Source organism: Manduca sexta, chromosome 18 (genome assembly GCF_014839805.1).
Source record: "Manduca sexta isolate Smith_Timp_Sample1 chromosome 18, JHU_Msex_v1.0, whole genome shotgun sequence".
NCBI classification, from domain to species: Eukaryota; Metazoa; Arthropoda; class Insecta; order Lepidoptera; family Sphingidae; genus Manduca; species Manduca sexta.
Genome location: NC_051132.1, coordinates 2137686 through 2161135, shown reverse-complemented (window position 1 = coordinate 2161135; position 23450 = coordinate 2137686). Strand labels below are relative to the sequence as shown.

The following is a 23450-nucleotide window of genomic DNA, read 5'->3' as shown; positions in this document are numbered from 1 at the left end:
TAAACTTTGGCATAGATAACCGACTGTCTCAGTGACGTAGTTGCATCGCGTGCGCAGTACGACCATCTAACATCCCTAATTCAAATCCCGGGTCGGGCAAAGTGAGTTTTTCAGCTCAATATTAGCCCGGAGTCTGGAATGTCGATATGTCGAAATGCTAAGCGGCGATAGCCTAGTTGGGTGTGGAACGGCCTGCCAAAACGAATGTCCGCAGGTTCAAATCCCAAGGGCACACACCTCTGACTTTTCTAAAGTCATGTGTGTATTCTTTGTGAATTTATCGTTCGCTTTAACGGTGAAGGAAAACATCGTGAGGAAACCTGCACATCTGAGAAGTTCTCTATAGGAATTTCGAAGGTGTGTGAAGTCTACCAACCCGCACTAGGCCAGCGTGGTGGACTAAGGCCTAATTCCTCTTAGTAGTAGAGGAGGCCCGTGCTCAGCAGTGGGCAAGTATATAATACAGGGCTGATATTATTATTATTATTATGTCGAAATGACAAGCCATTCCCGCTACAAAAGTCCATGACACAATGTATAAGAACAGCACCATTTATTTTAATAATCAGATTTAAAAATTTCAACATTTCTCATGGGAGCGAATTCCCAAGATAAAAAGTAACCCCTATGCCAAATTCCATCCAAATCCGATCAGTTCTTTCTGCGTTTAATTCTAATAAACATACAAACTGTCAAACAAACTACAAACTCCCGTAGTTATAATACTTATAAGAAGTAAGGTAGACAGACTCAAAACCTCAGTACTTAGAAAATATTGTTCACTCGATTGAAGAAATAAGGTGCTTCCAAAGAGATTAAACTAAATTTTACCGAGAAAAGTTTCTTCCGTTGTTTTTTTATCCAAATGACGCAACGTTAAATATTAAAAATTCTTTGCGATATTTTTATGCTGCTCTCTGTAATTAAACCTAAGAAATACTCTTCTGACTACTCAAAGATAATGAAATCTGGATGAAGCAGCCTTTTTGAAGGATTTTTTAAGTGTACACAATGTTAAGTTCTATAATTTTACATTGTGCAAAACAAACGCTATTAACAATTTAAAAAAAGAAGTCAACTGTGTTTCATTCCGATATAAAAAATCTCTATTGTTTATATTTTCCCACATTGTCAATTACAAAAAATATAATCACTGCACATTTCAATCTTGTTTGTTACAGATACAACAGATAAACGTTGTCCAAATTTACCCCGTGCTGTCTTCGCTCAACGTCGTCGACGCTACCCGGTGACGTCGTGTGACGTATGGCAGATAGAAGTTACGCTTACGACCCGGTGTCAACCGGCGCGTCAGTCAACCAGCAACCGTACAGGATGGAGCAGGGACAACTGTGGCGGCAATACATCATCGCCGGTGCTGGTACGTACGAAAAAAAACCCGCTAATTTTTTTAAATACATACGGCTGTACAATTTGTGATCTGCGTCAAAAAAAAGTGTTTATATGTGCATTTAAAAATAAATAGTGCAAGGGTCAGTGTCATAAACAAATTATGTGAACGCGTTCCATATTTGAATGAATAATCCGGTTTGTTATATTTCAATATTTAGAAAATTGTGTTTTGATTTCAAAACATGCTCAATAATTGACCGGAGTTGCGCGGGAAATTATCTTATTATAATCTGTAAGTGTGCGGACGTGTTATTTCTTCAAGTTTACGTCGTTTTGTGGTTACAATGTTTAAAGATATATAATAGATTAAATCTGGTAATCTGGTAGAATGTTAATTTTAATAGGAATGACGAATTGTTTATGCATAAAATAACGTCAGGTCGTTGAATTACAATTAATGTTAGTGTAACAGTGCGAAAGACCGTTTACTGTCTACGAATCTCATTAATGTGTTTAGAAATTTTTCTGACAGTGGATACAAATCTTAAGAATTTTCTTCATAAAGTACATTTAGGCAAGTCGTGGAATTGTATATTATTGCGATTTGCACGAATACTTATGGAGGGGGGCTTGATTAAAATAATTACCCCGATAAACAGACTTAAGTTTTATCTGTAGAGTTATTATTTTATATATTTGCGCCTGTTGCGTTTTAAAACGTTTTTATCAGTGGAATTCAATATCAATATGTGAGCTATGTGAATTTATGTTGATATTATAATCCTGCAAATTATATTGGTGAGATCAGAAGTGTCGAATTGATCATAATTATGGCAACTAAATCGTGTCTCAGGCGATTCAATTGTGTAGAAGTTGCTTTACCAACTGACTTACTGACTGGAATCATATGTTGCACTTTCAAGACTTAAACAGATAAAAAATATATATTATTTATGACGTACAATTTATCTAATCGAAAATTTGACGCCAATAAATTATTGAATCGATTGAAAAATGAATAATAGGTATTATGTCACCGACTAAGCTAAATATCGGTGTTATTTTTTTATTATCTAATATAGACTTAACCATTGTAAATAATCTGTTTTTATCCATAATCATATGTTATTATCCGTCCCATCTAAAGACAACATAAGGGCGTATGTTTTCCAATACTCATTCCCATTATGCTGACTGCTCCGAATGACTGATCATACCGCATAGGTCCAAAAGCTATCACCCAAAGTAATGAAATAGACTTTTTATATCTCTACCGTGGCCATTCGTTAATATAGAAATGTTAATCAATATTTAAAATTAGCATAATAATTCTATTTTGGAATACAACGAAGCTGTCCCGCCACCCTTTATTCAGAATCTATTGCTTGACTACCGTGGTATAACCAAAATGAAATAAGCCTAAGAGCGAGCCTCTGCCATGCCGATCTTAGCATACGTTTTTTTTAATGCAACAAAGCTGTTTCGCCACCATTTATTCAAAATCTAAACCTTAACTACCGTGGTATAGTTAAAATGAAACCCTAAGAGTCCTCTCCATGCCGACCTGCGAACTTTTATAGTTCAAAATACCTTCATACGGAGCTTTCCCGGAACAAACTACAGGACGTAAATCACGCAGAATGCAAGTCGGACCACGTTACCTAGTCACCAATTTTCGCTGCAATTGTTTGAACAGAAAAGTCTGAGAAAGAATGATGGTATTTCAACAAAAGATCTCTTTCATAACAGTTATACTCATCGTCAGCTAAGGTTTGACAGGCTGATGAACCAAATAGGATTTATATTATACGTGCATCCGACTATCTTGAAGGAACAAATGGGAATTAAACGTTGATTTTGAATTCATTAAAATACTTTCTCTACATAGCCAATGTATCTCTCAGGGGTTTATGTTAGAGAGGGAACTAGTTGTAAGAACTAACCCTTCTTTTATTTACCAACGTATTTGCGTTAAATTCGTTGAAAAGAGCAGGCGATGGACGGCATTATCCATATTTTATCACACAATAACAATAAAACTTAGTTGTAGCAATAAAAGCTATCAATCTATCGCTACAATAATGTTAATATTCCATACTCCAAGCAGATTACAATAATCTGCGCTGTTTCTGAGTATCATCGGAAAATGCGTAATACTTTGATACGGTACATATATGTAGTCGAGAATTTATAAGCTTGACACGCTATTTTTAACAGTTATTGGAATATATTTGCATAGTTACTATGAAATGAATTACATTTTCATAATAAACAATTTTTTTGAAGATATTATTTATAGTGTGGTATTGATACATTTTAAACATATCTGGGCAGTTCATGAAGTGACCGGTACAACTAGGTAATAATTCTTTTACACAAAAACCAGACATTTTAATAACAGCCATGTAAAACTGAATGAATTAATCCCTCCCAGCCTAATTTCGGCCAACAGGAGATATTATAGTGCACAAGTGTGTGCGCAATACACAGGTGCATTCTCTGATCCCTCGCTCTCATAGTCCGATGAGACGGCAATCCGAAATAAGTGCAGAGAAATCAGGCGCAGGAACAACGGCTTTACGTGTTTTCTCAGGCTAACTACCTGACTCCGAGCTGCGACTGATTAATTTTTGAGATGTAAAACCCCTTGTAATACTAAGTATTTCATTGCTGAGAGCGGAACTTCTATAGCTTTTGAATAGTAAGTGAGAGAATTGACATATCCAGAAATCCCAACACGCCTTCCCTAATTCCCATTCCTTTTCTTAAATGAAAAATATGAGTTCCAAAAATGGCACCCACTGAGGTACACGCCAACATTGCTGGTTATTGTAATTATATTGCATTATACTAGGAATCCTGCGTAATATTAGAGAAATCCCGTGTCCAACAATGGAATAGTATATAATATAGTCCTAAAATTGTTTTTTTTTTTTTAATTTATTCGTAAATCTTCGTATTCCCACCATTACGTAAATATATAGAACGTATGCTAAAGGCCGCACGCGCGGGGATGGGTCTTAAACACCACAGAATCTAAAGATAAGCGATGCTGAGGTAGCAAGCCTGCCACGTACACGATTATATTGCCAGAATTAAAAAGGATTTATTCGATTGGCCGACAACCGCGGTATGTAGATAATATAATGATGTGTCATCAGCAATAAACTTAATATAGATATAATTGTGCACAGCTGATTATTTCGGGCAGAAAATATGTAAAACAGTAAAAAATATTTTTTAAGGAGAATACATAATAGTAAAGTAACATAATATTGTGCTAAGAATTGAAACCTCTATTCAGCTCCTTTCTGTATGACCGCAACATGCTTGTAGTTTCACTAGGTGTTGCTCCCCGCTTGGCTGCCGTGAAATGTCTTTCCCGCTACATAAGTCTCTAAAACAATGTATGTACTACATTCTATATTCAAAATTGTATATAAATCCAAACATTTTCATGAATTTTCGCATTTATATTAGTGACTAGCTGACCCGACAGACGTTGTTCCGTCTTAACTATGAATTTGCAGCGCGCATTCTGTCAATCGCTGAAATTAACTTTTCTTAAATTTTCTAACGTTCCGCTCAACTTCCTTAATTTTTTCTTTCATAAAATCCTTCTCGTGACAATAACAAACACAATAAAAAAAATATAGTGAAATCGGTCCAACCGTTCACGCGTGATGGCGTGACCAAGGGAAATAGGGATTCATTTTATATATATAGATATAAGATGAGGTACGCGGCGATATATAGATAGTATTTGTTTAATAATTCAAAATTCCAATATTCAAGCATTTATAAATATAAAATGCTATTAATTTTGCTGGTGGTGGGATATATTTTATATCTGCCCAGATAACGACCACCGTACACAAATAAAAACCCGCCATAGTAGCCCATATAAGTGTCGTCTTCCGTGTTCCAACAGGCCGGCATAATTGTGTCGACTGTCGAGGGGTAATCATCTCTCGTCAGTCGACCTTCATTAGACCCCACTCCACTTACCATCAGGTGCTGCAGGGACTCTGCCGTGCCGTATAATAAAAAAAATACCCCTTTTCCACAGAAAGAGGGTAGAAATAAAACTGCGCCTCTTACGTTTTGCTTGTCCGTCCCATAAAGCATCGGTCATTTCCAGTCATGAGCAAGCCGTAATAAAGCCTTGTCAAAAATAACATAAGGGTCCGTTCAAGTATTACGTAACGCAATTTATGAAGATTTTTGAGCCAAGATGTAACGCACCGTAACGTTTTCAGGTGCATCCCCGCCCCACCTTCCAAGTTACGTAACTCTAAATTTACATTTTTTTTCTAATATCCACAACTATTTTACACGAATTACCGGAAAGTTGCTAAAATACCTTTGTTATTTTTTTAAATTAAAAAAAAAGTTACATAACGCTTTGTACAAGGAGGCTCCCGCATCTGTAACGCATCGTAACGTTTTAAAAGACTCCCCTACCCCCCAAATTGCGTTACGTAATACTTGAACGGCCCCTAATGTAAGTATAGATAATAATTCCAACCATGAAGTCGCACCTGGAACTTGCCGAGTTTTATTTGTTTACCCGAAACCAAGATGGCGATCGCTCTTATAAAATTTTATGACATTGACATTAGGTCTAAAGATAATTATTACAACAAACAATTGTTCTTCCTCGTTATTAAAACAAATTATACGCCATTTTATCAGACTATATAATTATTTTATTACAATGTATTAGCGTTTTTTAAATCAGTTCACAAACATCCACGTGGCAGAATACGTGGCGTGCGCGGGGCCGGACTTGGAAATGCGACGTGCGAGTCGCGACCCCACTAGAGAACTGTTGTGATACTTATTATTTTTTTAATGCTTTGAATGATGAGACGATCTTGCCGTTCGCCTGATGGTAAGCGATACGACCGCCCATAAACAGTAAAAAGACCATCCAACACCTTGAATTGCAAAGTATTGTAGTTACGCTGGCTACAATGTTTTTCAAACCGGAATACAACAGTGACTACACACTGTTGCTTGGCGGCAGATATAGACATTACGGTAATATGTATCCAGGCGGATTCTCACATATCAGAGACCTACCACCAGTAGGATAAATGCAACGATGAAAATCCGATATTTTTGATTGTATAATAGCTTATACAATCAAAAATATCGGATTTTGATGATGAATACTAGCGTATTCAAGCAAAACTGCCATCTGATGTGAAATATCTCTACCACCTTCTAATACCAATAATACCAGGAGACTCAAAGATACCCTGCTATCGTTAAAGGCAATACTTACCATGCCGTTAGAGACATTGTCTGACTGCAGTATTGAATTACAGGATATACTATTTAGCGAGTTGCATTAATTATTAGCGGCTATCGCCTAGTTGGGTGTGGAACGGACTGCCGAGGCGAATGTCCGCAGGTTCAAATCCCAAGGGCACACATCTCTGACTTTTCTAAAAAATCATGTGTGTATTCTTTGTGAATTTATCGTTCGCTTTAACGGTGAAGGAAAACATCGTGAGGAAACCTGCACATCTGAGAAGTTCTCTATAGGAATTTCGAAGGTGTGTGAAGTCTACCAATCCGCACTAGGCCAGCGTGGTGGACTAAGGCCTAATCCCTCTCAGTAGTAGAGGAGGCCCGTGCTCAGCAGTGGGCAAGTATATAATACAGGGCTGATATTATTATTATTATATATTAATTATTAAGTATAAGTAAGTAATTCAATTCGTGCTGTTATTCACATTTCCGAAATATGTATTTTCGATACAAATGTATAGTTTTTGTGAATTGCCCCCCACCAGGGCTGGCTCTGGGCGTAAGTGGTATTCGCTGGTATTTAGTGTTATGTGGTTGCTATTTGAACTGTTTAATAAAATGTATTATCTTTTTACTTTTGTCAATACAACTTTGAGGCTATAATATAAATACACTAATGCGCTATTTTATTGTTTTATGTGGGTTTTATATAAATAACAAGCTTGTGGTTTACAATAAAAATTCAAAGTGTATGATGACCGTTTGTGTAAAGCCCTATAGTAGGTATATTATTCAGAGATAAAGGTTTGTTTATTTGTTTATAAGTTTTGTTGAAATATTGTGGAAATATATTTATACTTTAGCAAATATGACTTAGTTAACTTTACATTTTAATTTTTATGCATAGGGCATTTCTTTTATTGCTTTAAATGATGAGACGAGCTTGCCGTTCGCCTGATAGTAAGCGATACGACTGCCCATGAACATTAGAAACACCATCCAACACCTTGAATTACAAAGTATTGTTTGGTATTCCACTGCGCTCGCCATCCTGAGACATGAGGTGTTAAGTATTATTATGTCCTGTAGTTACACTGGCTACATTGTCCTTCAAACCGAACACAAGAGTGACTTCACACTATTGCTCGGAGACAGAAATAGACATTGCGGTGGTACTTAACCAGGCGGGCTCTTACATATGGGAGACCTACCACCAGTTAGTTGGTAAATTGATATATTAGAATAGAATGCATTTTACAGTGAGTATCCTATCTTAATGTCATCTATTATTAATAGTTACGCAATAGTTGATCAAATATGTTTAACAATAAGGCAGTTAAGGTCAACACTAACATATTTCAGCGCATATTTATTTAAACTAACACACACTGTCAATTTGAACCTGTGGTATTTATTTAAGGTTATAGCTTAAGGTCCATTTTTCATACATTTTGTTTCACCTTTAATCTGGGTAACTGGTAATTTCGTCGTATTAAATTTTAAAGGCCGAAATATCCATGCATATTAATTATTTTTACGTTTTTCTTTCAACTGCGAAAACTAATCACTAACTAGACGTGAATTTAATTTCTTTACTTGCCAATACTTGTTTAGTTACCCAGATTAAAGGTGAAACAAAATGTATGAAAATGGACCTTGAGGTATCGCCTTAATCAGAAAATACGCGTTCTCGATGAAATGGCTTTTCCTTGTATACTACTTAATAATTAAATAAAATATGACACAAAACATTTCTTTTAAGTTATAAAAACTATTTTGTGCTATATTTTCTCAACATTAATATTGATGGTAGGTTTCTTGTACACTTGTACGCGAGAATCCGTCCTCGGTAGTTACCACAGCCATATTTATTTTTGCAACCATGCAGCAGTGTATGCACTGTTGTGTTCCGGTTCAAGGACTTTATAGCCAGTGTAATTACTGGCCATTATGAGACATAACACCTTATCTCAGGGTAACAAATGCGATGGAGTGCCAGTATACAAAGTACAAGTAAACAGTATTTTTTATACCCAGTGTAATTACTGGCCATTATGAGACATAACACCTTATCTCAGGGTAACAAATGCGATGGAGTGCCAGTATACAAAGTACAAGTAAACAGTATTTTTTTATACCCAGTGTAATTACTGGCCATTATGAGACATAACACCTTATCTCAGGGTAACAAATGCGATGGAGTGCCAGTATACAAAGTACAAGTAAACAGTATTTTTTTATACCCAGTGTAATTACTGGCCATTATGAGACATAACACCTTATCTCAGGGTAACAAATGCGATGGAGTGCCAGTATACAAAGTACAAGTAAACAGTATTTTTTTAGGTCTTGCTACTGTTTATACGAACTGGTTACCATCGAGAAGCGGTAAGCCCGTCTCATTATTTAAATACAATAAAAAACGCGGTTTGATTGCAACGCCCCAAGCTTGATATTAAATAAAATCTCTTGCAATTAAACCGGTTATCTGAATTCATATTACATACAAGCCCTTGTCCGATTAGAATGTGTTGATAATATTAATACCTAAACATGTTTATTATCAATGTGTATTTTTTTATCTTCGGTTTATTGTTTTTATTGTGTTGAGTATCTATTATATGAAACTATAAGTACCTATGTATTTTAAATTCTGCAAAAAATTAACATTTGATCAACCCAATTTCCTGAATGGTAGTTTTTCTCTACTTTTTTCCGTGTCATATTTTTGTTCTATACTCGTACATGCAGTCTTCTCAAACAGAGGTGTTTAATAAAAGTTGTGATTTTTGGTCTCACTTTCGTCGTCACTCTTAGATTCAGGGCGATAATACTTTGATGCTCTTTCGGAGAATGTCCTCGTGTTAGATTGTTCTATATTGGATAGTGGAGCTATTGGCTCGTCTGATCATAAGCGGTTACCACCATCCTTTAACTTTAGCAAGACAAAGTACGCAGCAAATCTGTTGTCTACCGATATATTAGTACTATTTAAAGGATGTTTCAAAGAGTTTAAAGAAGAAAAGTCTTGTTTAATAAAGAGTTTTAAAAATAGATTTTAGAAGGGGCCAATTAACTGACTTGTCCTTTAAACGAGGTTTACAAAGAGTGCTCACCTCCAGGTAAGCAACGGCTTGGCTGTACCTCTGGCATTGCTTTAGTCCAAAGATGGCGGATAACGCTAACCATCGGACCACTTGCACATTTGTCTACAATAAAAATAACAGTTCATCAGGCGGACTGCCCGCTCGCTGGCTTACTAAGGCAATAAAAAAATACATTAGTCTGGCAAACTAATTGCCCATTGGCTGCACCCCTTTTGATCATATCTACCGTCGTTAAGACAATTTTATTTTCACTTGTGACGTTCCGAGTCCTGACCTCCAGTGTTTATCTATTCTGTAATGTGGGAGTAAAGATTATCGATATACATTCAGGGTTATCAATTCCTTCGTTTCGTGATAGATGGAAGGGTAGGAATGTTATTATTTTTAATCTGTTGCCAATTATGAAATTTAATAATGGAAGGTATATTTTTTATACTTTTACATTCGTTCTAAAGCCTTCTGGCGTGACATTTACATTGCCGCGGGAAATTAGGTGCCCACGCTTAATTTTAACAATTAGCAATTTTTTTTATTTTTTTTTATTTTGCCAAAAGGTCAAATAATTTAAAATTCATTAAAGATCCACCTTCTTTTTCTGTATTTATTAAAATTATCAGAAATTAATTCGCTTTGGATATGAAAATAATTTTAATGCTCAATGCAATGCTCATCAAAGTTCAATGATTTCTCTGTACGACAGTAGACTGATATTAAGAATTGAAATATAGACACACGATGGTAAATAATAATTCCCTTTGAATGCACAGTTATCATAGATCTTGCTATTGGGCAACACAGGAAAGAAGTCACGCAATAACAGTTAATATTTGCTTTAGCGTTTCCAACATGGCTATTACGTAAGCAAAGCTGTATCAATTAACGATAGCGACTAGCAACGCTAATTATTTGTCGACGATCGCAAATATTATATCAATAGTAGTTAATACCGTCGTAAATCATGTAGATAGTGTTATCAAACGTTACAATATGTGGAGATGTGACAAATGTGCGACCCACGGCACATTCAGACTTTCCTAGGTCGGCAGTGTCTTTGATGATCGGTGGGTTGTTTGTGACTCAAATTTATTAAAATTGGACGTCTTGATGTAGTTCATCGTCGCTCTCATCATCATCTTTAATGATCAGTAGATCCATGGGCGCCGCCAAGATTTGTTTTAAGGAGGTGCATCTGCGCCTACGCACCATACTACATATTATTAAGTTTTGTTTCCCAAATTCAAATTTCGTAGGTTTTTGAAAAAGCTTTATCATAAAAAAAAGTCGGTGGTCGATATTTATTCCGTGACATATTTTTTTGTAATTTACTTCTGGGCAGGGGGTTGCACGTGCACTTGCACCCCTCTCCCGGTGCCCATGGGGGGATCATTTCTTTTATATCTGTCTGGTATTTATGGTAATGGTTGTGGACACTTGGATGCTTGGGATCATTTCAGCATTCCTAAGGTTTTGGATATTTAGTTTACGCTTTTCCCCATGTATGTATGGCGTCAAAGGAACCTGGAATCAAATAGGCCGGCATAATTGTATCGACTGGCGATGGGTAATCATATCTCATCAATCAACACTATCTGGAACCTACTCTACTTACCATCAGGTACAGGTCACTCCTCAACCCGTATAAAAGAAATGCCATCTCAGAAGATCAGGGTCTGCAATTCCCTATTTCGAGATATCGGGAAATCGATGTAGCTCGTCATTATTGTCAGTTTGTCAGTCTGTTTGTACCAATTCTAACATAAAGTAGGTGTAATCTCTGGATATTTCAGTGAACGTGTAGGAAAAAATATAATTACACTATTGTATAAGAAACTAATCGACAAGATGGTACAGTAGCCATGATATTCAATGTGAGAAAAAAAGTGCTTTATGCTCTTGTAATAAAGTTTATAACATATTAATGCCTTATACTTCATTGACGTACTGGTGGTAGGTCCCTCATATATGAGAGTCCGCCTGGGTAACTACCACCGCAATGTCTATGTCTGCCGCCAAGCAGTAGTGTAGTTACTGTTGCGTTCCTGTTTCAAGAACATTGAAGCCAGTGTAACTGAGGCAATTCTTGTGCGCTCGGTCGCCACACCGAATGCACGGTGGGATATTTGTCGCGACCCTAGGCACACAGTAAAAGTGTGTATACCTCATGGTTGCCAAATTCACACTGACGTCTATAAGGTCTCGCGAACATCTTCCTCCCTTCTCCCCTCCGCTCATCCTAATATAGTTCCTTCTCCTTCCCACACACTTCCTTCCCAGCTATCCCCTCCCTATTCTAGGGACTGCCGTGGTTGCTAAGCCGAGGGATCGCCTGTACACCGTTTGTAGGGTGACCCTGGTAATAACAACGGTATAAATATAACGTGCACTAAATAGCTGACAGTGTGGTCACCATTGTCCATTAAAATAGTCACGTATGAAAAAAATTACAATAATTATAGTACTGGCATGAATCTGCGCGCTCAGATGAAGTTCAATGTCGAACGCTACAGGAAATAAACGGTTATCTTCATCGTGGCGTGCTATTTTAGAACTGTTATATGAGCATCCGCGGAAAGGTGGAATAACCTCAAAGCAGATCCAGATCTACTTGAAGGGTCATAGCTTTTACTTGGGTCATCATTGGCCTGTATATTTAGATTTAAACAGCGTCAACTGTTTGAGATTGTTCTTTCTTTGATGGCTGTAGAGACAATACGAGGGCGAATTGGGCCACTCGACGGGCCGACATTATTATTATCCAGGATCACACTGGCATCACCGCTAAGAACACTTATTTTGCCATACCCTTATAACTAAGACGCAGTTGATGGCGCTGCATAAGCCGATTTAAACCCTTCAGAATATCCAACGAATATATTGCCTTACAATAAAAAAAAATAACGTGATGTTTATCCAGATAGACTCTATAGAGTTCCGCCTCCTTATTAAGACGCTACAAGTCAGAAATCCGTTATTGGACAGGATAATTGATTAATGACTGGAAGTATTTCCTCATACGCGAGCTCTAAGAGTGTCTATCTTCACATTGATATGATCGGTAATCCTAACAAGAACATTTCTTCCTATTATTTTCTTTGCAGAAAAAGCAAAGTATCTTGTACAGCCAACGTGATTAACATATTTTAAAATATAATAGCTTAATGAATATAAACCAAATTGTCTCTCTACAAGACAAATATGCTTCAGTAAACCGTCCAATTGTGGAACGGTAGTTGAACCTGACCCGATGTTATTGTTACTTTGCCGCTGATTCTATTAAATAATGATGTTGGACGAGAGCATATCCCTTAATTTAGACACAATGCAGGCCCAGCTTTAGAATGTAACGCAGATTTAGTAATGACAAATACGAAACAGAGTTGGTAATTTAACGTTTTTCTATGTACTACATGAACCGATCCTTAGTTTTTTTTATATTTCTCTACTTGTAAAAACTTGTAAATGGCCTTCATATTATTATTTTTTAATATTGTTGTAAACTGTAAGTTTTTCAAATAAATAAAAAAAAAATTCAAATACTATAATTGCTAACATTTATTTTTTATACTGCAAACGAACAATTAATTCTTAGTTTGTTATACTTTCATAATAGCAAGACTGTCCCACCAATCTTCTAATAATTGATTTTCGGAAGGAAATAACTATATCCAGTCTTTCCATGTGATCTAAGTTCGGATGAGTCACATTCGCGATATGGTCCTACACGTGCATCATGCCAGGCCGTCCCCATCTTTCTATCTAGGTTGAACACGTATTACTATACCCATAGAGTAGCTGGACCTCACTTGCCATTGCGTGCTAGTTTCGATCTTGGCTTACAGGAGTTGCAGGTTACAGTAAAATAAGCCGGTATATTTTCTGCGAACTTCGAAAATCTCGCTGATCGACATAATATTCCTGATATAGTATTTACCGCCAAGGTCGAACAAAACACTTCTGACAGAAATTAATTCAAAAACACATATAAATGACAATCGGTTTTGCATGATTTTCATGTCCTATAAAGACGTAATATTGACAGAGCTAAGGGTAAGCAAAGTATGCAGTTGCAACAGTAAACAAACAATATCAAGACGTACGACACCGCGCCCACTCACATCGCGCATTGAACTAACAAGCGCAAACCTACAAATTACTGCAAATACTGCAGCTTGGGTGTAGTTAGTAATGCCAGGTCTTATTTCATCGTTACGACATTTTCTATCGAAGTAACCTACCTTAGAATAAAATTTTCTGTCAATCAATATAGTAGATACTAGTGACGAAGAATGAAATTTTCCGAAAGAGAACCCAACATAACATATAAGGACTAGTATGCATGGATGCAGTTTGTAAATCGTTCTGATTTTAGATTCTACATAAAGAGAAGCCGGCAGTAATCAGTTTATATGGACCCTTCAGCAATTGTAGATACATTAGTAAGATAATGATTTACCAATTAGCACAGTAAAAGGCTTTACGAAATATCTCACGGATAGGTTATCTACATTCATGTAGATGACACGTATTGCCTCTACATGTGGAAATGTTCTGGGTTATATTCCCACGTCGAGTTACACTTTATGTAGTTTCTTCTAACTACATATATTCTCATAATTGCCCAGGGAAACTGACGTAAAACAGGCAGTTGGTCTAAATTAAATCGTTTTAGAAACAAACATGAAAACTGAGTTACACTAGGCAGAGTAAAAAACAGTCGATGAGACGCCCGAAATCTGACTAATGTTATAATGAGAAAACAATTGATTTTTTTAATAAAGAAACTCAAAAGTTAAACCCATTTAGATTTTTTTTTAAATTAATAGGAAGTTATATTATGTTTGATTGATATCGATGGATGCGCAACGAGTAAGGCTATATATAATTGATTTGATTTTAGCGAACATCGGCATAGTGTGCACGGGTTTCTGCATGGGATGGACCTCGCCAATCAATCCGAAACTGACGGATGCCAACAGCACGATCGTGGGCGCGCCCGTCTCCAGCGATGAGACTGCCTGGATCGGCTCCCTGCTCACTGTCGGTGCTATATTTGGTAAGCTATATATATTTTTTTATTACTGACGAGGGCAGACCAGCTAACAGTCTACCTGGTGGTAAGTTGTTGTCTATAGACGTCGGCAGTGCCAGGGGCACAGCCAACGCTGCCTACCGTGAAAAACTTTTTTAAACCTCGTTTCATGAAGAACAATTTATAACGCGGAAACACCGTGGGAGAAAGTTGTCCAACTGCTGGAAACGGCCCTCGCCCACTACTGAGTATAATTAAGCCTTAGTTCACCACGCTGGCCTAATACAGATTATCAGTCAAAATTACTTGAAACCGAAATACCATATACGCAGTTGCATTTTCATTCTACTGGTATCCAGGACCGTTCATTGGCGGTTTTGCTGCGTCGAAGATCGGAAGGAAATGGGGCGTGCTCAGTTCAGCCATACCCCTGATCATCGGGTTCATCCTGATGCTGACTGCAAGCAGTGTAGGCATGATTTACGCGGGCAGAATCTTCTGGGGTCTCGCTGTCGGAATACTCTTTACCGTTGGGCCAATGTACTGCGCTGAAATAGCCACGGTGAGTGATTTATTATTAATTATTATTCGTTGATGACTGTACCTTAGGCCGTGGCTAAATGCCTTTATACGAATCGTTAACGCTAACATTATGTATGAGAATGACGTAGCGATAGGCTTATCGATATGTTGTACCGTAATTTCCTTTCTGTTTTATTAGAGCGTTAGCAGTGGCGAAGCGTCCATACAAGCCGATTCCCACCGGCTTCCCTTTTAGGTTTTCGGTGATACTAAACAATATATTTAATAGGCAAATATAAATTTACAACATATCAGACAATGGACAATAATTATAATAGCTTAACTTAATAATTATAATTGATAACTTAATAATGACATCTATCGGCCATTAGCCCGTTGTTTGTTAATTTAATCGATATCAATTACTTATTTTAAATGACGTTAGATGGCGTACCTTGTATTTAGTTCCCCAGAAATTCCGTTACCTAAGTGAAATTGTGACGCCACAGGCAAAGGTAACCCGCTGTCAAGCGGCTTAATGTCGTAGTATGTTTTTAATATAGATGGCAGCACTTTCTATGACTTTCTATGCCAGTGTTTGTCGAAATCGCGCGGGAGATATGGGCAAAGGTAACCCGAGCTAGTTCGGCTTCACGTTAACCGACTTTGTATAGTTGTCGCTTTTACGTCCTTCAAACGTCATAATTTATTATGCTACCAAGTGCGGTGTTTGTAAATTGTCATATTCATTTTATTTTTGATAGTTATGTGATATTTAGTTACCAGCGCTTTGTTTATTTAGAAACTACAAATAAAAGTGTATTATAATGGAAATAACTACCTGTGATCAGTTTAATGTCTACCTTTACGTAAGTATATTATTAGTCGGTGATTTCACATATTAGTATTTAGATGGTAAAATATTTGATGAAGATCTGAAAGTTTTTGATTTTAGACACAAAATGTTTGTTAGAAGGAAATAAATATGATATTATACTGAATTAAAAGTAGCACCATGATACAATCAAAAGTTAACGAATAACCTTTCTTGATTATAATTTAAATTGATAATTATATAAGTTTATCATGTAGGTAGACTTAAACTGTTGGTCTGTTTGGCGATCGTGATACCTATTTCTATTACATTTATAGTTTTAATTTGAAAATAAACAGATACTTTTAGTGTAGTGTGGTTATAATTTTAATACTTACTTTTGTTGCTGTTATAACTAATTAATAGGTAAGTACTTATATTTTGATTAATGGATCGAGAATTATCTTCGTTTATTGTTCGATTTTATGAATGTTTCAATTATTTACGCATAATAGGTAATTTAGTATGTATGTCAACGTTTGTTGATTTCGAATCAAGACTAATCCGTTGTCTTAGTTTTTGTTTGCCGATAAATTGCCCCGATATCTTAACTGACGCCAATTTTTTTTACACCGGGTTACCTTTTGAAAAATTTCACCCTTCGCCACTGAGCGTTAGATTGTAGAAAAGCATCTCGGCTACGGCCACTATGTGTCATTTATCATTCAGGTCCTATGTCCCTTAGATGGGGCAGAGGACATCTACAGTGATTATCCATCCCGCGCGGTCTTAAGCTGCCTGATTGATTTCGCTCGAAATCCTTTGTGTACTACTATTAAAATCTTTGTATCATTTACTAGCTGACCCGACAGATGTTGTCCCGTCTAAACTATGAATTTTCAGCGCGCGTTCTGTCAATCGCAGACAGATATTTCAAACAATTGACAGATATATAAAATTAATATTTTCGTTAAGTTTTCTTAATTTTTCTAATTTTCCGCGCAATTTTTTAAATTTTTTCTTTCATAAGATCCTTACAATAACAAACACAACAAAAAAAATAGTGAAATCGGTCCAGCCGCTCACGCGTAATGGCGTGACCGAGGGAAATAAGGATTCATTTATATATTATTCATAGATATATAGATATTAATTAGTGGTTAAAGCTTAAATATGTATAGGACGACAGCCGCGGCGCTCTAGGTTCCTTCTTGCAACTGTTCGTGACCTTCGGGTTCATCATCGTGTACGGCGCCGGTCCCTCTGTCAGTTATGCTGCAGTGCAGTACATCGGTATAGCGTGTGTCGTCGCCTTCGTCGTGGTGTTCTTCTTCATGCCGGAGACTCCAATTTACTACTTGACTAAAGGTATATTATAACAACTAAACTATTCATATATTTTTATAGTGATTTCTTATATTTACTTGTGTTAGACATTGAAATAAAACTATTTGGATTTTATAGATTTTTGGTATTATAATTTTATCCCGATGTTTCGGAGTCTCGAGGGGGACTGACCTCCGTGACCATGAAGGCTGCAAAGTCTTCGAAACGTCGGGAGAAAATTATAAATCCGTGATAAAATCCGAAAAATAGTTTTAATTAATTAAATTTTAGTAAATTTTCTTCTAAAACTTTTCAAATAAACCAAACAATATCGTTCTTTTTATGGCGACATCTTAATATTATTATTATAAAAAAATATTGTTATTTGATACCCATTTCAACAACACAAAGTATAGTAAACAACAGTAAAATTGAAATGTCACATTTTGGTTCGGCTTTTTTTATACAAATGGATAACGCCAACAAGCCACATTTGCCTTTACTTATCTTTTAAGATGACAATGAATCGGCGGCCGAATGCCTGATGAAGATCCGTGGCAAGTCGCGCTCAGGAGTTCAAGGCGAATTGGACCTCATGGCAGCAGACATAAGGGCTGCTATGGAGAAAACTGCTACGGTACAAATGGACTTTTATTTATTTGCACTTTATACCTAATATGTAAAGGAGGATTTACTGCAATCTCTACTAACCAGCCAGTTATGGGTGCAGAAGATGATATCAAGTGGAGTAATATATAAGGTCTAAAGACCATCCATATGCAAGACAAATATCGATGGATAGAGTAACCATGCACGCAAGATGTTTAGTAGATAGGAACTGCACATCGAAGGGCCCGATCCTATCTGAAGTCAGTCAAGAGAGGTCAACTGGGATGTGCCCTTTCCTGAAATTTATATTCCCGCCTTGCTGCCTATGATTAATCTCTAAATAGAACCGACTAGCTTTTGCTCGTGGCTCCGCCCGCGTGTAGGAGTTTTCCGGGATATTTTTTTTTCCGACTTACTTGATATGTATCGTTATATTACGACCAAATTACACAAAATCACTATAAATTGTAGCCTATGTGTTATTCTGATATATAACCGATATTATAGTAAAGTTTTATCCAAATCCGTTCTGTAGTTTTTTCGTGAAAGAAGAACAAACATACATACATACATGCATACATACATCCTCACAAACTTTAGCATTTATAATATTAGTAGGATGTACGATAGATGAAAAAACGATGTAAACTATGCCTGTATATTACAGTTCGCGGATCTGTTCCGAGGCGGGAATTTCAAGGCGTTCTACATTTCCTGCGTGTTGGTGACCGCGCAGCAGTTCTCGGGTATCAACGCCGTGCTCTTCTACATGACTGATATCTTCAGTGCTACCGGGTCTGCGCTGGAACCGGCGACAGCTACCATCATCATTGGTGCTGTTCAGGTACTTGGAGTTTCATGAATTCAAATGTATTTGAGCCAACCTTTACTAGGCGTGTTAGACTAAGACCTAAACTATCGGTAGTAGAGGAGGTCCGAGCCCAGCAGTGGGACAATAGAATACTGGTATGAATCAAATTCCCTCGCATTCTTATCCCATTCGCTTTCCTACTTCTGTTCTGACACGTAAGTACTAATAACTCTACTTTCATTGTACGAATAAATGGAGGGCAATGATTAAATGCTAAATTGTGACTTGTAATATGCATACAGATTGATTTTTGGGTAAGTTTCCTTCTCTGAATAATACTCGAATTACCGTCGTGTCTACAAGATTATAAACTTGAGCCTCCGTATTCCAGATGTAACTCTTATTCATTAAAGTAAGATACTCGATCAATGATTAATATAATCACCTCTCTAACCTTCTATTCTTTTCCTACTATAAAAGTACCAAGTCCTACGTTATTACTTCTCGAAAGGATATTCTGAATCTGAATCGTATCCATGAAGACTTAAAACCCTGTTTGGTAATCTGTTAATAATGTTACTATTAAATAGTGACTAATAAGTTAACCTGTGTTACAGATTGGAGCGTCAGCCATCACTCCCCTGGTGGCAGACAGGTTAGGCAGGAGGCTGCTGCTTCTCATCTCTAGTTGCGGTACTGCAGTCGGATTGGTAAGTACTCCAATTTTTATTACAACTGAATGACAAGACGAACTGCTGATGAAGCAATAGCCCACAAACAGTTGTACACACACACAACATCACGCATTTTATCTCCGAACGGGTATGCAGAGGCGCAACCATGGCACCCACTTTTCGCCAAGTGTGTTCCGTCCCATGATGTGATAGGGGGCGAGCCTATCGCCATATCGGGCACAAATTCCAGACTCCGGGCTGATACTGAGCAGAAAAACCCAAATATCACTTTGCCCTACCCGGGATTCGAACCCAGGACCTCAGAGCGCTGCTGTATCGCGCATGCAGTACAACTACGTCACCGGGGCAGTCCACAAACAGTAGTACGTCATACAGAACTTTGAATTAGAAAGTAATTTGTGCCACTCCATTGGCTCGTCACCCTGAGACAAGAAGTTAAGTCTCATAATGAACAGTAATTACGCCATAATGTCTTTCACGGAACACTCTTGGCAGCAGAAAGAGTCCGAAGACGAAACCAGAGAGAGACCACCAGTTAATCTCTACATCGCTGCAATGTCATCACTTTGCCATACATTTCTTTCATATTTCCAGGGCTTGCTCGGGATGTTCTTCATGTTACAAGACAGAAAGAACCCTGCGGCGGAGTCGCTGGGCTTCCTGCCGGTACTGGCGCTGGTGCTGTTCATCGTGACGTACTGCTGGGGTCTCGGCCCGCTGCCCTGGGCCGTGATGGGCGAACTGTTCCCAATTGAAGTCAAGGCCTTGGCGTCACCGATCGCTACCGCTTTCTGCTGGGTTCTTTCCTTCCTGGTTACAAGGTAGACAATGTCCTTTATGAATTTGTTAGGCAATACCGTTTATTACTATTATAACGGTACTTCCTAGAAATATACAGTATCTCGCAAGACCAAAGCGATAATTTTCTATGGAAGTATTTACTTTCGAGGTCGAAACAGGGAATAACTTTATAATTTACTATTTACTTTTGCCTTGAACTGGGTCCGAGTTAAAGATCTACCGGAGCCTTCTCTCCTTCTGCTACGAAGTTTATAAGATTTAAGCCTTCAACATCTACCTTGATTATCTTTCATGGCGGCCGGTAGCACCGAGATATGAAAAACGGCCTTTTTTATCCAAGTAGCAAGGGGCGGCCTAAGGCTTTTTATGTATACAGCCAGGGGAAAGTGACCTACAAATTGGACTCCATTCCACTTACCATCAAGTGCAGTGGGGCCAATAGAATATCGACTGACGAGAGGTGATAACCCCTCGACAGTCGAAACAGTTATGCCGGCCTGCTGGAACCGGATATACACAGGCTGCTCCCGGAATGCGACGCACTTACGTGGGCCACTATGGCGGGTTTTAACTGGTGTACGGCGGTGGCTATCCGGGCGGTTATGAAATATATGGTACCCCAGCAATTACTTTCAAAAATCACCAGCAATTTCGTCCCTTTTATCAGGACAATCAACATTAAGTATATGATTTCAGGTTCTTCTCGACCGTCGCACTCGCCATAGGTCAGGGCGAGACGTTCCTCCTGTTCGGCGCGTGCTGCGTCGGTTCATTCTTCTTCACGCTGTTCGTGGTGCCGGAGACGAAGGGCAAGAGCTTCCAGGAGATCCAGGATATGCTGGCCGGGAAGTAAGTAACCGTTGTTTGACAATTTATACATTACGTCACCACACACACATTACGTCATGGTATGCAGAGGCCCAAGGCATTTTTCGCCAAGTGTCCGTCCCATGATGTGATAGGAGGCGAGTCTATCGCCATACCGGACATAAATTCCAGACTCTGGGTTGATACTGAGCAGAAAACCCAAATATCACTGCTCGACCTGGAATTCATACCCAGGACCTCAAAGCGCCGTACCGCGCGTGCAGTAACTACGCCACCGAGGCAGTCCACAGTCAGTCGAGTTATAAGTTTACAGACGACTTACTTATTGTATCAAGCGATATCTCGGGACTTATCTGAAGATATTGAATTTATTTAGGCCGATAGACCAAACAGTAGAACGGACTCTTACAAGGGTATCACCTATTTAATCTTCATTATTTTTTTGTTCCAGATCGTCGAAGATGGAGAAAGCTTAGTTTATAAATAACGGCGAATTTATATATTTTTTTATAAATATAGTTTAGTATTATCAGCCCAGAAGGCCAAGCCTGGGGTTCATAGTTTAAGGACGTTACAGGATCGGATACATCAAATCATGTAATTTCATGAGAAGTGATCAAACTAACCTTATACTTAACTCATGGATAATATTTTTGACGAGCAATTATCTACCGCTGGGGCTGGATTTTTATGAATAAAATGCGCTAAATGATACTAAGGGGGTAAATATATATTGAGATTATCGCTGACATAAGTACTTACTAAATAATAATGAAGCTTGTTTGGTGAATAACAAATTTTGTTTGTTATTCACCCGTTTCATCCTGTTCACTCGTTTCATTCTTTTCACTCTTGGGCCCTGTTCACCTCCTTTACTGTACATGTGGTTACAAAATGATGTATCCGAATCAAAAAATTACCAAAGTACAAAGAGCCAGCGTAGTGCCTCAACTAGCATTGATGTGATAAAAAAAATATTATATATTTTTGTAAATATTTAATGTTATTAATTGTTACCAATAAAGTGTTTTATACCGAGTGTTTTAAATTTTGTTTTATTTGTGTCAAGACGTCAGGAGTATAAACACTTAACTCACAATACATAAAAAAATGCACATCTCTGCATTAGTAAATCAAAAATCACTCTGGCATAACTTAAAACCAGTTCAATTATTTTTATCAAGTTTAACTTCCATTAAAGTTGACTGTAAACATTTCTGAGTTGTGTGAAGTCTGCCCATCTGTCAGCATAGTGGACTAAGGCTGAAGCAATGACTAAATATAAAGAGGACAGGCCTCAAAAGTTAGCTATATGAATAAGTTATATTTATGTTAGGGAAATCGACGCAGAATTGTCAATATATATGTCTATCTCTTTTACTCAAAGCTTATTTGGAACGCAACAAACAAAGACAAAAATAATTGCTTTCTTCGAATATGGCACTATTTCGTTTACTTCAACACGCTGGGACCGCCTTGCGGCCGAAACGCCATTTATCGTAGCCCAGTCAGCAAGTACATGTAGTGTCAGACGGTGTAAACAAATCTTCATAAATATTGAATTTAAAGTAATATAATCATATTCTCAATTGTTTAGTTTGTTTATTAGTGTATTTGTTAAGTTTCGAAAGTGACTCAGTGTTGTGTGAAAGGATGCAAATCGAATTCACGCAAGAAAGACCCCGAAATATCTTTTCATAGGTTAGTAACTGTTTTTACCGAAAATTTGTAAATATCTTTGTATATTTACTTTTTGGATGTGTTTTTATCAATTAAAATTATATGTGGATCTTGTTTGATAAGCTTAGAACCCTTTTAGGCGTGATTTATATCCATTAAAATCATTATGTTTGTTTACACACGAGCTTAGGGATGGGTGGATTTGTTTAGAAATTATTGATATCGATATTTTAACAGACGCCCGTTTATCAGTTACGGATTTTGTCTTAGAAAGAATGTTAGAGCACACATCAATATTGTATTATCCAGAACGACAAACTAAGTGAAATTATAATATTTTTTTAGATTACCAAAAATTTTTAAAACCAAGGCAAAATGAATTGAGAATATTGGGCGACGTGATTGGAATCCTACACCAAATACATAATATATTCGTTCTTTACATTTTGAGAAGAAATGCATAAAACACACGTTTAATTAACACGAGTAAAAGATAACTGTTTTCCAACAATATTCCCGATAAGTAAAATAGTAATGATTATTATACTTCACCTAAGAGTAATATTACTTTAATATATTGTTATGAATAAAATTAGAATTGTTATTGCATAACCAA

At 37.3% G+C, this 23450-nt stretch overlaps 1 protein-coding gene across 3 annotated transcripts in view; it reads left to right on the top strand.

The window, feature by feature from the left end:
• Window positions 1-22202, top strand: part of LOC115447102 (facilitated trehalose transporter Tret1) — a 41874-nt gene extending 19672 nt beyond the window's left edge. For all 3 annotated transcript variants that reach the window (XM_030174033.1, XM_037439988.1, XM_030174034.2), the window contains exons 2-11: window positions 1182-1381; window positions 14617-14772; window positions 15108-15310; window positions 17266-17452; window positions 17926-18047; window positions 18687-18863; window positions 19448-19540; window positions 20120-20346; window positions 21023-21175; window positions 21606-22202. In XM_030174033.1, the coding sequence (XP_030029893.1) occupies window positions 1267-1381; window positions 14617-14772; window positions 15108-15310; window positions 17266-17452; window positions 17926-18047; window positions 18687-18863; window positions 19448-19540; window positions 20120-20346; window positions 21023-21175; window positions 21606-21630 (1458 nt within the window). In that variant the 5' untranslated portion in view covers window positions 1182-1266 and the 3' untranslated portion in view covers window positions 21631-22202. The remainder of the gene's footprint in view (window positions 1-1181; window positions 1382-14616; window positions 14773-15107; window positions 15311-17265; window positions 17453-17925; window positions 18048-18686; window positions 18864-19447; window positions 19541-20119; window positions 20347-21022; window positions 21176-21605) is intronic.
• The last annotated feature ends 1248 nt before the right edge of the window (window positions 22203-23450 follow it).